We start from the raw sequence: 17967 nt of genomic DNA, 5'->3' as shown, positions 1-17967 counted from the left end.
CGGAGGCGTCTCTCGTCACCCGGGGAAACCGCCGACGCTCGCCTTGAGCCTCGTGGGCCGCAACGCGCACGCGCGAAAAGAGAAAGCCGAACCGGGACTTTTAAAATCCGCGGGCGTGAGGGGGGGGGCGGCGACCGACTTGGCAACAGCGCTCGGAAGGAGGGGGAGGAGAGAGCGCGGATGGGCGCGGGGATCGGCCAATCGGAGGGGAGGGATGGTCTGAAGGCCGGCGCGGATTGGCCTGGCGCGGGCGCGCGGGCCCGGCGGAGGGGCGGGACGTGCGCGAGGCTGACAGTTGGGCAGGATGTCGGCGAGGAGGCGCATCGGCGACCCTGAGGTGAAATGGGGGGTCCGCCGGGGGGGGGTCGTGAGGGGGCTTCCCAGAGGGCGGGGGAGGAGGCACGTGACCCCGGGTTTAACGGGGGGGAGGTCTGAGGGGGTCCCCCAAACCGGGAAGGCCCTGAAGAGGCCCTAGAGAAGCCCCCTCCCTCAGGCCTCGTCGCTGTGGGGGGGGTCCCCAGTATCCTGAGGGAGTCGGTGAGGGGGCTGTCAATCAAACATTGGGCCCCTTTTCTTATATTTATGCGTTTCTAGTGCTTCTGAATGGGGGGGCGGCAATAAACTCAGCCAGAAAAATCGGAATTTAGCGCAAAAAATCGGGATTGGGATTTAAAACAACTATTATTGGGCTTTTTTATATAAATATGGCTCTATTTAGCCCATTTCTAGGGGCTTCAGGCCCATAAGTAGCGCCCCTGGCTTTCTTTGCCATTACAACAACCCTGCGAGGTAGGCCGGGTTGAGAGGGACCGGCTCCAAATCACTCAAAAGAGCCTCCCTGGATGAAGAGGGGGGGAGGAGGAGGAATACAGGCAAATCCTGGGTGTTCGAAGTTACATCGGCACTGTGAAATGGGACTTAGGAGCCTCGGTCCTCGCACTTATGACCGTTGCTGCATCCCCACATTTGCAGGGTTGAATTTTGGACGCTTGGCAACTGCTTCAGACAAGCAAAGTCAGTGTGTGGGGGGGAGAGAGATTCACTTAATGACCCCATTGACTTTACCTGTCGGAAAGTCGCAAAAGGGGATCACATCACCCCCGAGACGCTGCAACGGTCATAAATGTGAATCGGTCGACAAGAGTCTGAATTTTGATCACTGTCGGGATGCTGCGACAGTCGTTAAGTGCGAGGACTGCTCATACGTCAGTTTAACATGCCGGCATAACTTCGGACGCAAAAAAACACGCTCGTGAGTGGGTGGGGGCTTTGTGGTCTCCGAAGCAGAACATCCAGATTTCCGTTGTTAAGTAAAATATTCGTTGAGTGGGTTTTGCGACCATTTTACGACCTCTCTTGCCACAGTTGTGAAGTGAATGGCGGCAGTTGATAAGTGAGTAACCTGGTTGTTAAGTGAATCTGGCTTCCCCCCCGGTGACTTTGCTTGTCAGAAGCTGAAGAAGCTTCTTGGATGAGAAGCGAAACGTCTTCAACGAAAAACCAGTTGCCTTTTGGAAGAAAAAAAGCACCTTTGCGACATTAACTCCAAGGTTAACATCACACCCACAATCACAATCAAGAAACTGCCAAAGAGCCAACAGTAAACAGCCCAACCAAGGAACCTCTAAGATGACTCACACCAACACTGAAAGGGCAAGCCACCAGAATATAAACTGACAGCAAACCACACTCCTTAGTAGCACTGATGATGTTACCTAGTTGGGTCACGAAACGTCTGCAAAAAAACAAGCAAGCTCATAGAGCAGCATGTCAACCCTGAGCTACAAATGTTCTCCTTGAAGAGTAGAAGCTCCTTAGATCCTGCAGCTCAGCTATTTGGGCTGGAGAGCCTGACTTTGAGTCACCTGGTCACTTGCAGCCATTTTAGAGAGTCGTTGAGGCCACTTGGAGGGAGGACAGAGATAAACCTCCAAGTGGCCTCAACGGCTCTCTAAAATGGCTGCAAATGACCAGCTGTCTACAAGAAGTATTAATCCTTCCCTTCCCCACCATCCAGTCAGAGCTGAAGAAGCTTCTTGGATGGGAAGCAAAATGTCTTCAAAGAAAAACCAGCAAGTCCAGTTGCCTTTTGAAGAAAAAAAGAAAGCACCTTCACGACTCCTTTTTATTAATTATTTAATTCATCTGTGAATTCTGTCCTCCAGAAATTGGATGGTGGTAGACATTCCTGAAATTGAAATTCTTAAGCAGAAAGTAGACTAACCTGGTTTGCTTGAAATATGTTGAAATTTAGTTCCCACGGCTGTAGTAATACATTTGGCAGGGTAGTACCAAGTTAGTATAGGTGGCATGAGGCCAGGTATCTCCCTGTGAGAGGCCCTGAAATTACAGTTTTCCTCTTTCTGGGAATGCCTTTTATGCATGCTGATTGGCATCAAGAAACACACTAGATTAACTCAAATAACCAGTTTTTTAGTTGATGCAATATACTGAGCCAAAATTTAACCAAATATACAGCTTTATACAACATATTAGCTACACACACACACAAAAAGGATTAGAACTAACCAAGTTTAGCAATGTAGTCTCCAGTGGTGGAATTCTAATTTTTTTACTACTGGTGGCTTGGTGGGTGTGGTGTGGCTTGGTGGGCGTGGCAGGGGAAGGATATTGCAAAATCTCCATTCCCACTCCACTCTGGGGCCACTGGTTCTCCGAACTACTCAAAATTTCTGCTACCGGTTCTCCAGAACCTGCTGGATTTTACCCCTGAGTCTAACCCCTTAGCTTGATTTGTTTGCACAAATATTGTGAAATCAGGATTGTTAAGCAAATTGTAACAGGGTTTTATTCAACACTAAGCCCAAAGTATCTTAAAAAGGTTAAATCATGGCAACTGGACCAAAGTCAGAGACTTTCTGCCTAACTACATAATTTTTTATTTTGACTGATGAAATTACGTGGATGAGTAACAAAATGTCTCAGATTAACATACTTTGGTCTAGTTGCCATGATTTCATCTCTTTTAGATACTTTTGTCCTGGATGATGTAGTCTTCATTGACATAGGAAGTCCAGAGCAATTAGATACAGGTAGTCCTCAGTTTATGGCCACAGTTGGGAGCAAAATTTCCATTGGTAAGTGAGGTGATTTTTAAATGAGTCATGACAATTTTATTAACTTCCTTTTTTTTGCTGCGGTTGTTAAGTGAATCACTGCCGCTATTAAGTGAATCACACAGTTAAGTGAATCTGGCTTCCCCCGTTTAGAAGATAGTTGAGCACTGTGAGGCAACATTATACATTTGGATTCCCCCGTGAATAAAATTAATCCATTGGAAAAAAAAAAAAAAGTTGCCAATCAAAAATAAAAAAAAAAAACCTGGCAAATGAAACCAAACAGATTGGATTATGGCTTAGTGTAATGTGTGAAAACATAATAGGCTTTCTCTTCTTTTTTTTCCTCAACATGCTGGAATTGTAGACGTTGGGGAGGAACAGCAGATACTGCTTCCCCAAGAGGAAAATATTAGGATGCAACTGAGGGGTGTGTGTGTGTATACACACACACACACAAACACACACAGGAGAGAGAGGGAGAGAAAGAGAGTGTACACAGGTAGTCCTTGACATATGACTACAATTGAGCCCCAAATTTCATTTGCTAAGCAAGAGAGTGTTGCCCATTTTACGACCTTTCTTGCCAATGTTGTTAAGTGAACCACTGTAGCTGTTAAGTTAGTCCCACAGTTGTAAGGTGAATCTTGGCTTGTTAGAATATTGCAAAAGGCCCCCAGGACACTGCGACCGTCATAAATAAATAACTATGAGTCAGTTGCCAAGCATCCCAATTTTGATTATGTCACTTGCAGTGGTTGTAAGTGTGGAACATGGTCATAAATCACTTTTTTTTTCAGCACCATTGTAACTTAGAATGGTTGTAAGTCAAGGACTACCTGTATCAACTTTGAGTGTTTCAGCATCATGTATCTTTTAGTGTGGTGGTTCTGCGGTCTTCGTTTTCAAAAGTTGTGTGCATATCGCAATCATACTATTTTTCCCTTCTTCCTGGGTAATTATCTGATGGTTTTCTTTTCACTTTCTCCCCCTCCCGGTAAGCAGTTCTTGACCAAAAGGATCCCACAGAATCCTAAATACCAGCATGTAAAAACTCGCCTTGACACCGGTAAGTTGAAATCTGCTTTTTTGAGGGGGTGGGGGGAGAGGTTTGAAGGGACAGCAAAATGCTTAAGCGTTTTTCATTTGATAATCCAAGCGCTAAACTTCGTGTGAGAAGCTGTGACTTCACCCAGAGAGTGTGTGCACTATGAGATCAGAGCATGAGGGCCACAATGGCTGCCAGGAATGGGTTGCCCTTGACTGTGGGGTCCTTGGTGCTCTATGACCTTGGACCTTTTCTTACAGGCGTTTCGTGACCCAACTAGGTAACATCATCAGTGCTAGTAAGGAGTGGGATTTGCTCTCACTTTATATTCTTAATGGCTTGCTCTGATGATGTTACCTCATTTGGGCAATGAAACATCTGCAGGAAAACAGCCAAGCTTTTAGAGCACCAAGGACCCCTCATATACTCCTTTACTGGAGACATTTCATTACCCAACTAGGTAACATCATCAGTTCTAGAAGGGAGTGGAGCGTGCAAAGTGGAGAAGGAGGAAGACTGGTCCTTGGTGCTTTGTGAGCTGGTGGTGGTTCCCTACATTTAATTACCCAACTAGGTAACAACATCAATGCTGGAGGGGAGACAGGAAGACAACAACAGCAACATTGACAACTGTGGGGTCCTTGGTGCTCTCTGAGCTTGGTTGTTTTCTTGCAGACATTTCATTATCCAACTAGGTAATATCATAATTTTTGCTGGTCATTGACCGAATAAATATCGATTGGTTCCTGCGTGCGCCTGGCAAAATAAATAACAAGCCCAATCCTGAAGCCGGCTTTCTTTTCTTAGCCTTATTAACATAATCTATTCTTGAGAGGACAAAAATAGGCAAGGGAAAAAAAGTCTTCAGAGGACTTTGGAGAGGAATATGCGAGAAATAAATACATATTTCAAAGCACCCAAAGCCAGACTCGGCAGTTCTGAGGATATTTCTGATTTTCCAGCCCTGCTAATCCTGTTAATTACACATAAATTATTTGGAATAAAAACAGATGGCTGAGCTGAGTTTTTGGTAAAGATTGTCATCTCTTTCCTAAGTGCCTTACTGAGTGTCTTTTCTTCCACAGGTAGCAGTATGACCAAGTACACTGAAAAACTAGAAGAGATCAAGAGAAGTGAGTACCGTAACAAGAACTCAAATGTCTAAAATCAGCTCTATAATCACGGGGTCACAGACTAGTCCAGTGTTTCTCAAACTTAGCAACTTTAAAATGTGTGGAATGCCCCAGCCAGCATGGCCACTGATTTACAAATTGCTTTACAAAAAAGACACTTTTTATTTTTACTTTTATTCATTTATTAGAATTTTATCCAACCTTTCTTACTTTATAAGTAACTGAAGGAGATGAACATACCTAATGCCCTTTCATCCTTCTATTTTCCCCGTCACAACAACTATGTGAGGTGAGTTGGACTGAAAGAGAGTGATTGGCCCAAGTCACCCAGCCAGCTTTTGTGGTTAAGGTGAGACTAGAACTCCCTGTCTCCTGGTGATTGGCCCACAGTCATCCAGCATCTTACATGCATAAAGTAGGACTAGAACTTATAGTCTCCTGATGATTGGCCCAAGTCACTCAGCCAGCTTTCATGCCCAAGGCGGGACTAGAACTCACCATCACCTGATTTCTAGGCCAGGACTTTTACCACTACACCAAACTGGCTCTTTCCCCCTCCTGTTTCCTCCTCATTCATTTACTTTCCTCCTGAGCTTCCACAAGCGCCATGAAGACCCATCTTACAACTTTCCGTCATCTTCCCACAATAATTTAACTCCTGTGCTTTGGTATCATAATCTGGCCACACCTTCATTAATTAGAACTAGAAAATTCCCCCCCCCCTCCACAATGCTAACATTTCCTGCATCGTGAATTTGGGTGTGTCTGTTTTGCGCATGGGAACCGACTTAATGAACCAGGGATGGGCGCTGGGTACTTTCTATCTAGGCGTTACGAGCACCGTTCCTACGGTCTTTTTGCCACCGGCAATGTTGGCTGGTCCTGATGGAATCTGAAAAAAACATCTTAAGAGGTTTCTAAACTGCCTGCTTTGATTTTAGAACTATTGTGTCATATTGGCAGAACTTCAGGTATCCTCGTTTAAGTGTATTTTTCTTTTTAAGTGTTCTTCCTCTGTGCTGTTCATCCTGACTGCTTCGTTCGGCTGAAAGAGCTGGTTTCATAACATCCTCCTTTTAACGGAGGGCTTTTGTGTGCTGAAACACTAGCCGTGGTTGGTTGTGACACTGTCACAATCCTTGCTGTGTTTCTATCCGTTTTTTGTTTTTGCTTTGAACTCTCTACTCCGCACTCCTGGTGTGCCTTTTCTCTTAGCCTTGCATTGTGCTTCAACTCTGCTTAGGTGGCAAAGTGTGCCCTTTGAGTGAATGAGCACCTTGTGTGTGGCTTTAGGTAACTGAGCTTTCTCAGGGATATATGAGACTGTACGAGGCAATCTGAAAAGCCCACACAGGGTTGCTTCTGTCTTCCTTCTGTAACTTGAGTCAAGTCGTAAAAAAGGCTGGAAAATCAAAACCAAGGCGCCCACAGGTGCCGTCCTCACTTGCCTCTCTGACATACAGAACCAAGAAAGAACAAGCCAACGTTATTTCTCTTTTGCAAAACCGGCATTCCCGCTGATCTGAAAGGATTTTTTTTTTTTTAAACCGGCGTTGCATCTTGGATTTAAAATGTCTGAAAACTCAAACGGATCTTCTGAATCAGCTCCAGGTAGACTGCGCTGGGGACTTGGGAGGAACTGTGATTTTTGGGCTGCTGGGATGATGGCTGTTGTAGCGGGCATCTCAGGAAGGTCTCAGATTTGGGAGACATATATGATCGTTGCTAAAATATTGGATCCAAAGGTGCAAAATTTATATGTGATTAGTCAGGAAGCTATTGCTAAATGTATCATTGTGGTTGCTTGCTTGCTTGCATTTTTTATGGGACTTTTAGCAGTAAGATATCTTGGTCTGATTGTCCACATATCTTATATATATATTTGCTGACACTTTATTTAAACTATACACTAAATAAATAAATTATTATTGTTGGTCTGATTTTGATGGGAAATCATCCTTGTTTTCAGGCTAGTCTAGTGTCAGGTGATGAAAGATTTTTTTGTAAATAGTGCCAAAATCCATTTCTGTAATAAGTCAAGTAATTCTTCTTCATTTCTTTGCTCATATTATCTGGAATTCTTATCATTCCTATTCATCAAGCCTTCGCTTGTCAGCCTAGGGAGGGCTTGGCACATGCTAAATTGTGCAATGGGGAGAAACCCTTTAAAAGAGATTGAAAGCAGAGGTGTCCAACCTGGCAACTTTAGGAACTGTGAACTTCAACTCCCAGAATTCCCCAGCCAGCCATACACAAGAGTTGAAGTCCACGGGACTTAAAGTTGTCAAGGTTGGACATTCATGCTCTCAAGGTTGCTTCAAATGGATGAAATTGAGAGCCAGTTTGGTCTAGTGGTGAAGACAGATGCTAGAAACCGGGAGACGATGAGTTCTAGTCCCACCTTAGAAATGAGAGCTGGCTGGCTGGGTGACTTTGGGCCAAGCACCAGGAGATGGTGAGTTCTAGTCTTGCTTTAGGCGTGAAAGTCCATTGAGTAACTTTGGGCTAATCATCAGGAGATGGTGAGTTCTAGTCCTGCCTTAGAAATGAGAGCTGGCTGGGTGTCTTCAAGCCAATCACCAGGAGACAGGGAGTTCTAGTCCTGCCTTAGCCCTGAAACCCAGCTTCCTGCCTTCCTTCTTCCTATTTTTACCACAATAACCCTGTGAGGGGAGCTGGGCTGACAGTGAGATGGGGCCCGAAGTCACTCTGTTGATAAGTTTTCCACCTTGACTTGTTTATAAAAATAATAAAGGCAATATATAACCGAAATAAATAAAATAAATAAATAATACACAAAGAAAACTAGATGCTCTCCTACTGAAGACACAGCTGCACTTTCAAATGACAGCTGTGGTGTAGAGTTTTCTTAAACTGGAGAACTGAGTCAAGATTACAGACATAAAGAATTTGTCATGGCAGATCTCAAATTGGGCTGAAGTTCACTTCCGTGAATTGTACGTATTTCAAAAAGCAAAACAGAGAAAAATATAGCATGTGAACTGGATTTTAGTTGCTGATTTATTTGAAAGATCTATATGGCCACCCCGTTAAAACAACTCTGGGCAGCTCACAATGTGGGACAGGGGTCTCCAAACCTGGCAGTTTTAATAAGACTTGTGGACTTCAATTCCCAGAATTCCATGTATGGCTGGTTGGGGAATTCTGGGAGTTGAAGTCCACAAGTCTTATTAAAGTGGCCACTTTGGAGACCCTGATTGTAGGAGATAAGCAGGCAGAGCCCGAGAGTATAGGGTCAAATGCATCATCAATTTGGAGTCACTGCGTTCCCATAAGAGACCCAAGTCCAGCCCCTCATGAATTCCCTTGACCCTTTTCTAGCACCAATTTGGCTTGACCATCAGCAAATCAGATTCTTGTGTACAGGTAGCATGTAATAAACTTGGGGTGTTTTGAACTCAGCTCCTGTTCCTGGTGACCTGTGCCTGAAACAATGAGTGAACTGTCTGGAAATTCCAGGTTTTTCAAAATTAAAAGCTGGGTCCTCCATTGAGTTGACGATTAACCAAATGCTCCTCTGTGTTTTGCAGATTACAGATACAAGAAAGATGAGCTCTTCAAGAGGCTAAAAGTGTCTACATTTGCCCAACTGGTATGCTCCTGGTTTTGTCCATGAATATTAAATGCTCCCCTCCCTTCCAGCTCTGGCCATCTCAGGGGGGCTGAGTGGGGTCTGTTCAGAAACCGGGTGGGGAGTGGGCTCTGTCCGCCTGCAACTTCTACAGCAGCGTTTCTCAACCCTGGCAGCCTTACATTGTCTGGACTTCAACTCACAGAATTCCCCAGCCAGCATCCCCACCCCACCCCCGCAATCCAGAATTCTGGGAGTTGAAGTCCAGACACCTTAAAAATACCCTCACTTGAGAAACATTTGATTAAGCAGCAGAAGGTTCAGTAAGTCTATTGCTATTGCTAAAGAGACAAGCACTCTTAATGTCGTTAGTTGGGGAATTCTGGGACTTGGGGTCCACACACCTTAAAAGTTGTCATGACTGAGAAACATTGTATTAGGCCACAGGTGTCAAACTCGCGGTGCCATGTTGCCGTCACGTGACATTTCACGACATTTTTTCCCCCGCAGAGCTGGGGTGGGCGTGGTCCGCGCACGACTCATCTGGCCCATGGGTCGCCAGTTTGACACCCCTGTGTAACTAGAGCTAAGCTGATTTTGCCCTTTCTTTCTCCTGCAGGTGATTCAGGTTGCCACTCTGTCGGATGAAACCTTGAAAGGGCCACCTGAAGAAGGCCAAAAACTAGATGGTGTTTATTTATTTATTAAATTTGTTTGCTGCCCATCTTGTTACAAGGCGGCTTAGAAATTAAATTCATGTTATTTTAAATTCCTATAATGGGAGGGGGTTGACTAGAAGCTTTCTGTCTTTCTTTCTTTTCTTTCTTTCTTTCTTTCTTTCTTTCTTTCTTTCTTTCTTTCTTTCTTTCTTTCTTTCTTTCTTTCTCTGTCTGTCCCTATCTATCTATCTATCTATCTATCTATCTATCTATCTATCTATCTATCTAATTTATTTGCTGCCCGTCTTGTAGTTCAAAGCGACTCCGAACAGTTTACAGCAAGATAAAGCACACAAACATTTAACAATTATTCATCTATATTGTGCTACTTTATTTTGGTACTGTTCTGTGTTTCACCTCTATCCCATTCTGGGTTGCATGTCAAGCAACAGCTACATACATTGATTAGATACACAAAATGGTTGCTTTGCATCCTGAGGCCAGAGACACATCTGAGTCCCTCTATGGAACTTGGGGGGATTTTTAAATGGGATTCTCTGTATGCAAAACCTCTGCTCTGCCTCTTATCAGATGCCTATGTAACAATTGATATATCTGAATGGGGGCAGCCAATTGGTTTAATGGTTTAAGACATCAGGCTAAAAACCAGGAGGCTGTGAACTCTAGTCCTGCCTTAGGCACAAATGCTAGTTGGGTGACTTTGGACCAGTCACCAAGAGACAATGAGTTCTAATCCCGCCTTAGGTGCCAAAGTTACTAGCTGGGTTACTTTGGACCCCAGAAGACTGAATTCTAGTCCTGCAGATATGAAAGCCAGCTAGGTGACTCTTGCCCAATCAACAGGAACCTATGAGTTCTAATCCTGTCTCAAAAGCTGGCTGGGTGATTTTGGGCCAATCACCAGGAGGCTGTGAGTTCTAATTCCGATTTAGGCATAAAAGACAAGTAGGTGACTTTGAGCCAGTCTCTCTTTCCCAGCACAATCCACCTCTCAGGGTTGTTTTGTTGTTGGGAAAATAGGAAGAGGAAGCTGTGATGGATATGTTCTTGAGTTTTGTAAATAATAATAATAAAAATAATAATAAAAATAATAATAATAATGGTGGGATACCAATAAATATATTAAAAACCCGGATGCATTTCAAGGCCATTAGTCTTGAAGACTCCATATTCATCTTTGGATCCAGGGATTCCTGTGGCAAGGAGACAGTGGTGGGGAAAGAGAGGGCCACCGACTCCTGCTTGCGAGCCCTCCACAGAATCCTCCTGGGAGGAGCAAACTGAGATGGGCCTTGGGGGTGCTTCCAGCCTCTCGTTGTGAGCCCCGAGAGTTATGTACCCCACTTTCACTTGCCCCCTTTTCAGAAGGCGACGCGGCTCCTGCAGAGACCAGTCTCGAGATAGCAGAGACCAACGGCAAAGGCAGCCCTGAGGAGAAACCAGCCAGTCCCATCTTGTTCATCAACAACACCGGAGCTGGAGAGTCCTATCGCTCCACCTTACAGAGGTATCCGATATGCAGAGGTCTCTCCCCCCTCCCCTCCCCTCCCCTCCCTCTCTCCCCTCTCTCATCTCCTCTCCGCATGTGTATTTCCTTGATGGCTCAGTTCTTAGACAAAACTCAGAAGAGAGAGATTGACAGTACAAGGTAGTCCTCAATTTATGGCCACAATTGGACCCAACATTTCTGTTGCTAAGCAAGACAGTTGTTTAAATGAGTTTTGTCCTCCTCTCCGCAAACCCCGCTCTCTTCTAGCACTGGCGATGTTACCTAGCAAAAACGTCTTCAAAAGGAAAAAAACCCCCAGAAAGTCCAGTTGTCATCTGAAAAAGCACCTTTGGGACAACCATGACCTGGATGGTTGTAGAATCTCTACAGGCCCAAATTCTCAGCCCTTGGGGTGTGAGAATCTCCAACACCTATGATTTGGGGGTGGGGGGTGACTTTGTCCTCTCTGCTGACCACCTGAGAGACTTTCTCTCCGATACCGATAGCTGTAGAAGCCAGCAGTTTAGACCCAGCAAGGAAACCTTATTCCAGGGTTCATAACGTTTCTTCTTTCTCCCAGCGTCATCAGTGGGGTAGGTGAGCTGGACCTGGGCAAAGGCGACCCCAAGGAGACGGAGGGGACAGTTCCCAACAACGGACCTTATCCCGACTGCCCTTACCTGCTGCTGGACGTGCGAGAGCGAGATGCCTACGACCAGTGCCACCTTGTGGGAGGTGAGACAGAGGTGTTGTGGCCCGTTGGCTGCCAGCAGAGCTAGCAGAGTCAGACGAGGAGGAGATTGAGGGAGGGCCTGGGCCACCTTTGGAGCCGTTGGAAGGCTCTGAAGCAGCGGCAGAGGCAGAGCCGGGGTTCCGTCCTCCACCAGATGGAGAGGCTGCTGTCTTGGGGGCCTGAGCTGAGTTGAGCGAGAGGAACAGATGGGGCCCATCCCAGATGCACAGGAGAGGAGAGGAGAGCAAAGGAAAGCAATAAGCCGGCTCTCAGGGAAAAGCAAAAGTAGACGCTAGCCAGCCCCTCCCTGGGTGGGAAATAAATAGCAGGAGTTTGGGAGGGGCCAATTGTCAGAGAAAACCATTCATTTTCTAGTATACACCAAACAATTTGGATTCCTTGGCGAGAACCAGTTTTTCTTGGAACTAATTACGTTAGATTTTTTGTTTATCCACGTGAATAAAAGACTGTTACTGCCTTGTTATAAAAAGGGGTTTGTTTTACTCGCTTATCACTACTTGCGAAGGCTGGGTCAGAACAAAAGGCGTAGGAACTCCTCACTGTGTCCCCGCGGGGGCACTTTGTGGGAGGACAGAAGGGGCAGCCCTCCCTGCAACAGGACACTGCAATCCCGACTGAACAGGCTGCTCAGCCCCTTGTTAGAACTCCCAGCTGGCTGAGGAATTCTGGGAGTTTGAAGTCCACAAGTCTTAAAGTTGCCAAGTTTGGAGCGCCCTGCTATAGAAGCTCGGCCTCCATTTCCGTATAAGAACCTATTGCTGTGGACTCGTCCTCTGTTATTTGACCCAGGTTCCTTTGTGCCTTTTTCTAGCCTATTTGTCTTTCCTTTCAGCTCACTCCTATCCCATCGCTACTCTCTCCCGAACGATGAATCCCTACACCAACAGCATTTTGGAATACGTATCCTTTATGAAGTGATGATGTTCCCTAGCTGGGTCATGAAACGTCTGCAAGAAAACAACCAAGCTCAGAGTGTGCCAAGGACCTCTCAGAAACAGAGGGAGGAGGACTCGGGGAAGGCTGCTTCTCTATCTCTCTCTTCTCCCCACTGTTCTGCCCCAGCTACGGACCCCAAAGAACGCAGCACACACAAAATCCGTACAAACCTTAATTTACTAATTAAAGACTACTAATGAGCTTTCTTAGTAGTTGTTCGAACACAAGTACAGTTTAAATCAGTCTTTTCTGAACAAGGGCTGTTAATTTAACTTCATTAACAGCCGACAAGAATCCAAAGAATAATAACTCAATTCTGAGGCACAGTATTCCAGATAACTGTAATTTTACTGTGGTTGGCAGAATGCCCAGAAGCAATTTGCAGGAAAACTGACAAGAGAGAAACAAGAGCCAAATCAAACGTTTCTGGAATCAAGACACGAAGGAATGTGAACGAAGTTGTTCCCTGCAAATTGCATTAGTCGTCATCCTTCCTTAAATAGGCTAGGGGAGTGGCCAATTAGCCCCAAGCCTTACTCTCGAGGAGAGCTCCTCCTGAGGAGCCACTCCTGCCTTTTAACAGCTCTGTGCACTCGTGCTTCGAGAAGAGGCTCCTCCTCTTCATCCTCTTCACTTAAGGGAGGTTCTGAAGGTCCTGGCTGAATCCCTGCCTCTGGCACCACATCTTCTCCAGCCTCCTCATTGTCCGACTCGAGCGCCAGCTGCACAGGCTGCTGGCGCAGCACCACACCAGCCTCCTCACTGTCAGAATCAGCTAGTAGCTGTACAGTCCGCTGACGGGCCACAACCCCCACAGAGCTTTGGATCCTTAACCCCCTCCACCCCCTAGAAAAATGCTCACGGGAAGATTATCATCCTTTATGACGATGACGAGCGGGTGGCCAGCCAAGCAGCCAGCACCATGTGCGAGAGGGGCTTCGAGAACCTGTTCATGCTTTCTGGAGGTAGGAAGGCTCGGAGGCCTTAGGATCCACCTCCTTCCCAGCTGGGATCCACTGAAGCACAGAGAAGAGAAAGGCCAGGAAGTTGGCATTAGGGGACCGACTCTTCTCATTCCATCCCTGTAATTGGATGGAGTTTTTTAGAGTGAGAAAGAATTAGAATTCTTAGAATTAATAGAATAGAAAATAAAATAGAAAATAATAATAGAATAGAACCGTGATGGCGAACCTATGGCACGCATGCCCGAAGTGGTACACGGAGCCATGTTGCCTGGCACCCACGGCATCACCCGTTCCTCTTCTGGGTTTCTGGCGCACGACGATCAGCTGGCCATTTTGTGTGCAGCAGTGCTGGAAACTGAAAGAAGAGCTGGTCTTCTGTTTTCCTGCGTGAGCATGAGTGCCAGCTAACTGATCGTCACACGCGCATGTGCACCAGAAACCCAGAACATTAGCTTGCCAAAGTTCATTTTCGGGTGCAGACATGCGCCCTGGGCAGCTCCTCTTCCAGGTTGCGGCCCAGACATGAGCGCGTGCGCTCCCATTTCAGCAAGCACTTGGTGCCGAAAAGGTTCGCCATCATTGGAATAGAAAATAAAATTAGAATTAGAATTAGAATAGAATTCTTTATTGGCCAAGTGTGATTGGACACACAAGGAATTTGTCTCCGGTATAGAAGCTCTCAGTGTACATACAAGCAACAAGTGATAAATCATGATCATAATCATAAGATACAATCATCATAAATCATAAGATACCACACCCAGTGATAGTCAGAGGCTACCAAATAAACAGTCAACACAAATCATAATAGGATACTAAATAAAAGCAGTCAACATAAATCATGAGACACAAGCCACAAATAGGTAATAGGAAAGATGAGAAGGATAATAAGTTATACAGCCCTACTAGGTGGTTTGACATCCCAGGGCATAAGACAAGGGTTGTGAGATGTAGTTGTTTAGCCGAGTGATGGCATTCGGGGAAAAACTGTCCTTGTGTCTAGTTGTTCTGGTGTGCAGTGCTCTATAGCGTCGTTCTGAGAGTAGGAGTTGAAACACTTTATGTCAAGGATGCGAGGGGTCTGTAGATATTTTCCCAGCCCTCTTTTTGACTCGTGCAGTATACAGGTCCTCCATGGAAGGCAGGTTGGTAGCCATGGTTTTTTTCCGCAGTCCTACCTATCTTTATTTTTTGAGTCTTTCCTACCATCTTATTATCCTCCCATTCTCTCAGGTCTCCGAGTCATTGCTCAGAAGATCCCCGAAGGCCTGGTGACCGGCTCCTTCCCCGCCTCCTGCCTGGTCTCCAGTCAGCCTGGGAACACCCGGAAGAAAGCCACCCCACAGCCGCCCCTCCCCCAAACCGCCGAAAACAAGTGGAGGTTTACCGCAGAGGATCTGCAAAAGATACAGTACTACCTGCAGGAGGAACAGCTTCCCAGCGATCCTGCCAGTAAGACATTCTCTCCCCCCTCCCCCCATTTGTCTTCAGAAGCCGCAAGGCCAGAGACAACCCCCTCCCCCTTCCTGAAAGGCTGATCTGGGGGGAACTTGCGCTAAGCTTAAATAGAGTCCAGTCAGGCCACGCCGGGCTCTGCGTTAAAAGGACACATTGTCCCAAAGGTACTTTTCGTAAAGGCACCTGGACTTTCTCAGGTTTTTTTCAGTTTTTCCTGAAAACATTTTGCTTCTCATCCAAGAAGCTTCTTTGGTTCTAACTGAAGAAGAACTGGAAAATCTTCGATTAGAACTGAAGAAGCTTCTTGGATGAGAAGCGACACGTCTTCAAGGAAAAAAAGCCAAGAAAGTCCAGTTGCCTTTTGGAAAAAGCACGACTGAGCATCTCCAAAGACAATGAAGGACAAATTGTGATTCAGAGCGCACGCAACCACCCACCCAGGAGCAGATAACATGGCTGCTGTCAAGGGTTCTCAACAAATGGTCCTGGCACACCCACCCCATTGCCCTCGACAAGACCCTCATGGCAGGCCTGGCTACAGTGCTAGGCGAGCGGTCTGGTGTGTAGCTGCAATAACTTCAGACAACTGGCACATACATTGGGGCTGCCCTTCCCATCGACCCAGAGGTAGCACTGCCATGGAGCAAACGGGGTAGTAGCTGGCACATGGGGGTAGGGCTCAATTTGGGAAGGCTACCCTGTTGTCGTTCATATATGACAGTTGCAGTGTCCCTTCTTCTTCTTGTGCCAAATCCGTCATCGGACGTTGGCAATCCTATTTTTATCAACAGCAGCACGAAAAAGTGCTGAGTTTTGTCCAAACCGGTCCCTTAGATTTTGAAGCCATTAAGGTTGCTTTTCTGCCTGGACCTCCTTTGCCTTCAATCTTCCCTTGGAGGATTAAGTGAAAGATGCCGTATTTTTCCGGGTGTCGCATCCCATGTCCAAAATATTCTAACTTTTGCTTTTTTTTACGCTTTTGATGATTTCCCTTGGCTTTTCCCAGGCGGCTTATCCCCTCCTCCTTTCTGATTTTGTCAAGCCAGCTTATAGGTAACGGCCGCTCGTCAATCCACATTTCAAATGCTTCTAAGTCTCTTCAAGGGGCTTTCTGGTCAGAGACCCAACTCTCCACTCCATAGAGCAGGATCGAAAAGTGGTACAGAAAAAAAGATAGAAAAATTAGCAGTGTCCCTAATGTGGCTTTTTAATTGTGCGACAAAAGCAGAGAGCCTGGGGTCTCCAGAATGGATTGTTACTCTGGCTGGTTCGTGCGTGCGTGCGTGCGTGTGTGTGTGTGTGTGTGTGTGTCAAAAAAAGGGTGGTGCCTTCTAACTCCTGCCTGGTACTTTGTTAATGAGAGGTGATTTCTACAGATAATCCTTGATTTAACAACAGTTCGCTTAACAACCATTCGAAGTTACGACAGCACAGGAAAAAGCGACTGATGACCGTTTTCCACACTTACGACCGTTGCAGTATCTCCATGGTCACGTGATCCAAATTGAGACGCTTGCCGACTGACTCGTATTTATGACGGCTGCAGTGTCCCGGGGGTCACATAACCCAGCTTCTACTGCTAGACGGGCCCGTTGCCCTGATCGCTTCCTTCCTCTTGGTCCTTTCTCCCTAGGCCGTCTCAGCCGCGGATCGTCCGCCCGGGATTGCAAAGCCGTCGCCGTGAAGAGCAGCCAGAACCTGCCCAGCACCAACCCGGCTACGGCACCTCTCACCACCCGCTCCCTCAGCAGCAGCAGCCTGCAGAACAGGCCTTGGCGGTAGCCCGGCACCCTTTCACGAGAATAAAAGAGGGCCCGTTTCCTCAGGGCCGTTTAACCTGACAGGCCCGGCCCCTCTTTGCTTTTTAGGAAGGTAGCTTGGACGGGGGAGGGAGGAGCCTGTAAAGCACGTTTTGGGGGAGCTGAATCCCGCTGAGGGTTCCCACGTCTTTCCTCTTCCCCAAAAAACCGAAGAGGGAAAGGTACGATTTAACTCTACCCAGGCAACCAAGAACTTCTGGAGAGACCCACAGAATAACTGAACTGCACTAGAGGAAAATTAGTCCGGAGGGTGGCAGATGCAATTGGACCAGAGTTTGGGTCGAAGCAGCTGGAGAATTTCAGGGTTCAGCAAAAGGGGTTCAGAAGCTGTTTACCCCTCCCCCGCCCCCGCCCCCCCAAGGGAACTTCCCCATAATCCTTGGATATACCAGGGAAAGAGCAAAATTTGCTCCCTTCCCTGGTTTGCCTCCAAAGCTATTTGGGGCCTTAGAAAGAGAACGGGACGATCACAAAAGTCAAGCTAAGGGGATTGGGACTGTGCAATGAGAAGCCCACCCCTCTTTTTTACGCCTGGCACACTTAACAAGCAGGCAGGGCTTGGGATTCCCCATCTTGAGTTTTTTCACCCCGATGCCCCCAAACAAAAGGCAAGAATAAGATGAGGCTAAAATAAGTGGTGGTGCCAGGAGCCATCTTACGGTCTTGCTCTTTGGCCTGCTGGGATTTTTCAAGGAAGGGCCCATCCTGGTGATGGAAAAGCCCATTCCATCCACCCACTGCCCGTCCTGGCTGATTCCCTGCCCCCTTAACAATGGTACCAACGGAAAAACCCACTTGTACCACCCAGGAAGAACTGGGTGAAGGAAGAAACTGCACCCTGTATCATCCCCAGCTGGAGGGCACCAGAGCCGGAAGGCTGCTGTGGGCAGCCACAGAGGGGAGATGGGTATGGCTGAGGGGGAGCACGTGCTCCTGCCTTCCTCCTCCTTTGATGGGCCAAACTGGTAGGCGGGCAAGGAAGGGCAGGCACAATCTCCCAGCTGCTCTTCCTCCC

At 46.7% G+C, this 17967-nt stretch overlaps 1 protein-coding gene across 2 annotated transcripts; it reads left to right on the top strand.

Annotated features, from left to right (window-relative positions):
- The first annotated feature begins 82 nt into the window (after nt 1-82).
- CEP41 (centrosomal protein 41) lies at nt 83-16973 on the top strand. 2 transcript variants are annotated; one of them, XM_034407110.2, is made up of 11 exons: nt 83-337; nt 4083-4146; nt 5211-5258; nt 8810-8871; nt 9470-9539; nt 10896-11037; nt 11600-11754; nt 12606-12673; nt 13560-13674; nt 14908-15126; nt 16766-16973. In XM_034407110.2, exons 1-11 carry the CDS (start codon nt 305-307, stop codon nt 16912-16914), a joined length of 1125 nt encoding a protein of 374 aa, XP_034263001.2. In that variant the 5' UTR covers nt 83-304; the 3' UTR covers nt 16915-16973. The 2 variants fall into 2 exon arrangements, with proteins under 2 accessions (XP_034263001.2, XP_034263002.2); XM_034407111.3 differs by lacking the exons at nt 83-337; nt 4083-4146; nt 5211-5258 and adding an exon at nt 6284-6869.
- Nucleotides 16974-17967: the final 994 nt, after the last annotated feature.

Source organism: Pantherophis guttatus, chromosome 7 (assembly GCF_059756535.1).
Source record: "Pantherophis guttatus breed Tessera chromosome 7, ASM5975653v1, whole genome shotgun sequence".
Taxonomy (NCBI): Eukaryota; Metazoa; Chordata; class Lepidosauria; order Squamata; family Colubridae; genus Pantherophis; species Pantherophis guttatus.
The sequence above is the reverse complement of the archived record's forward strand: the minus strand, read 5'-3'. Positions and strand labels throughout refer to the sequence as shown.

Coding starts and splice junctions, on each gene's coding strand:
- CEP41 (XM_034407110.2), top strand. CDS start 305: ATGTCGGCGAGGAGGCGCATCGGCGACCCTGAG. Junction 338..4,082: donor GGCGCATCGGCGACCCTGAG/GTGAAATGGGGG, acceptor CCCGGTAAGCAG/TTCTTGACCAAAAGGATCCC. Junction 5,259..8,809: donor ACTAGAAGAGATCAAGAGAA/GTGAGTACCGTA, acceptor TGTGTTTTGCAG/ATTACAGATACAAGAAAGAT.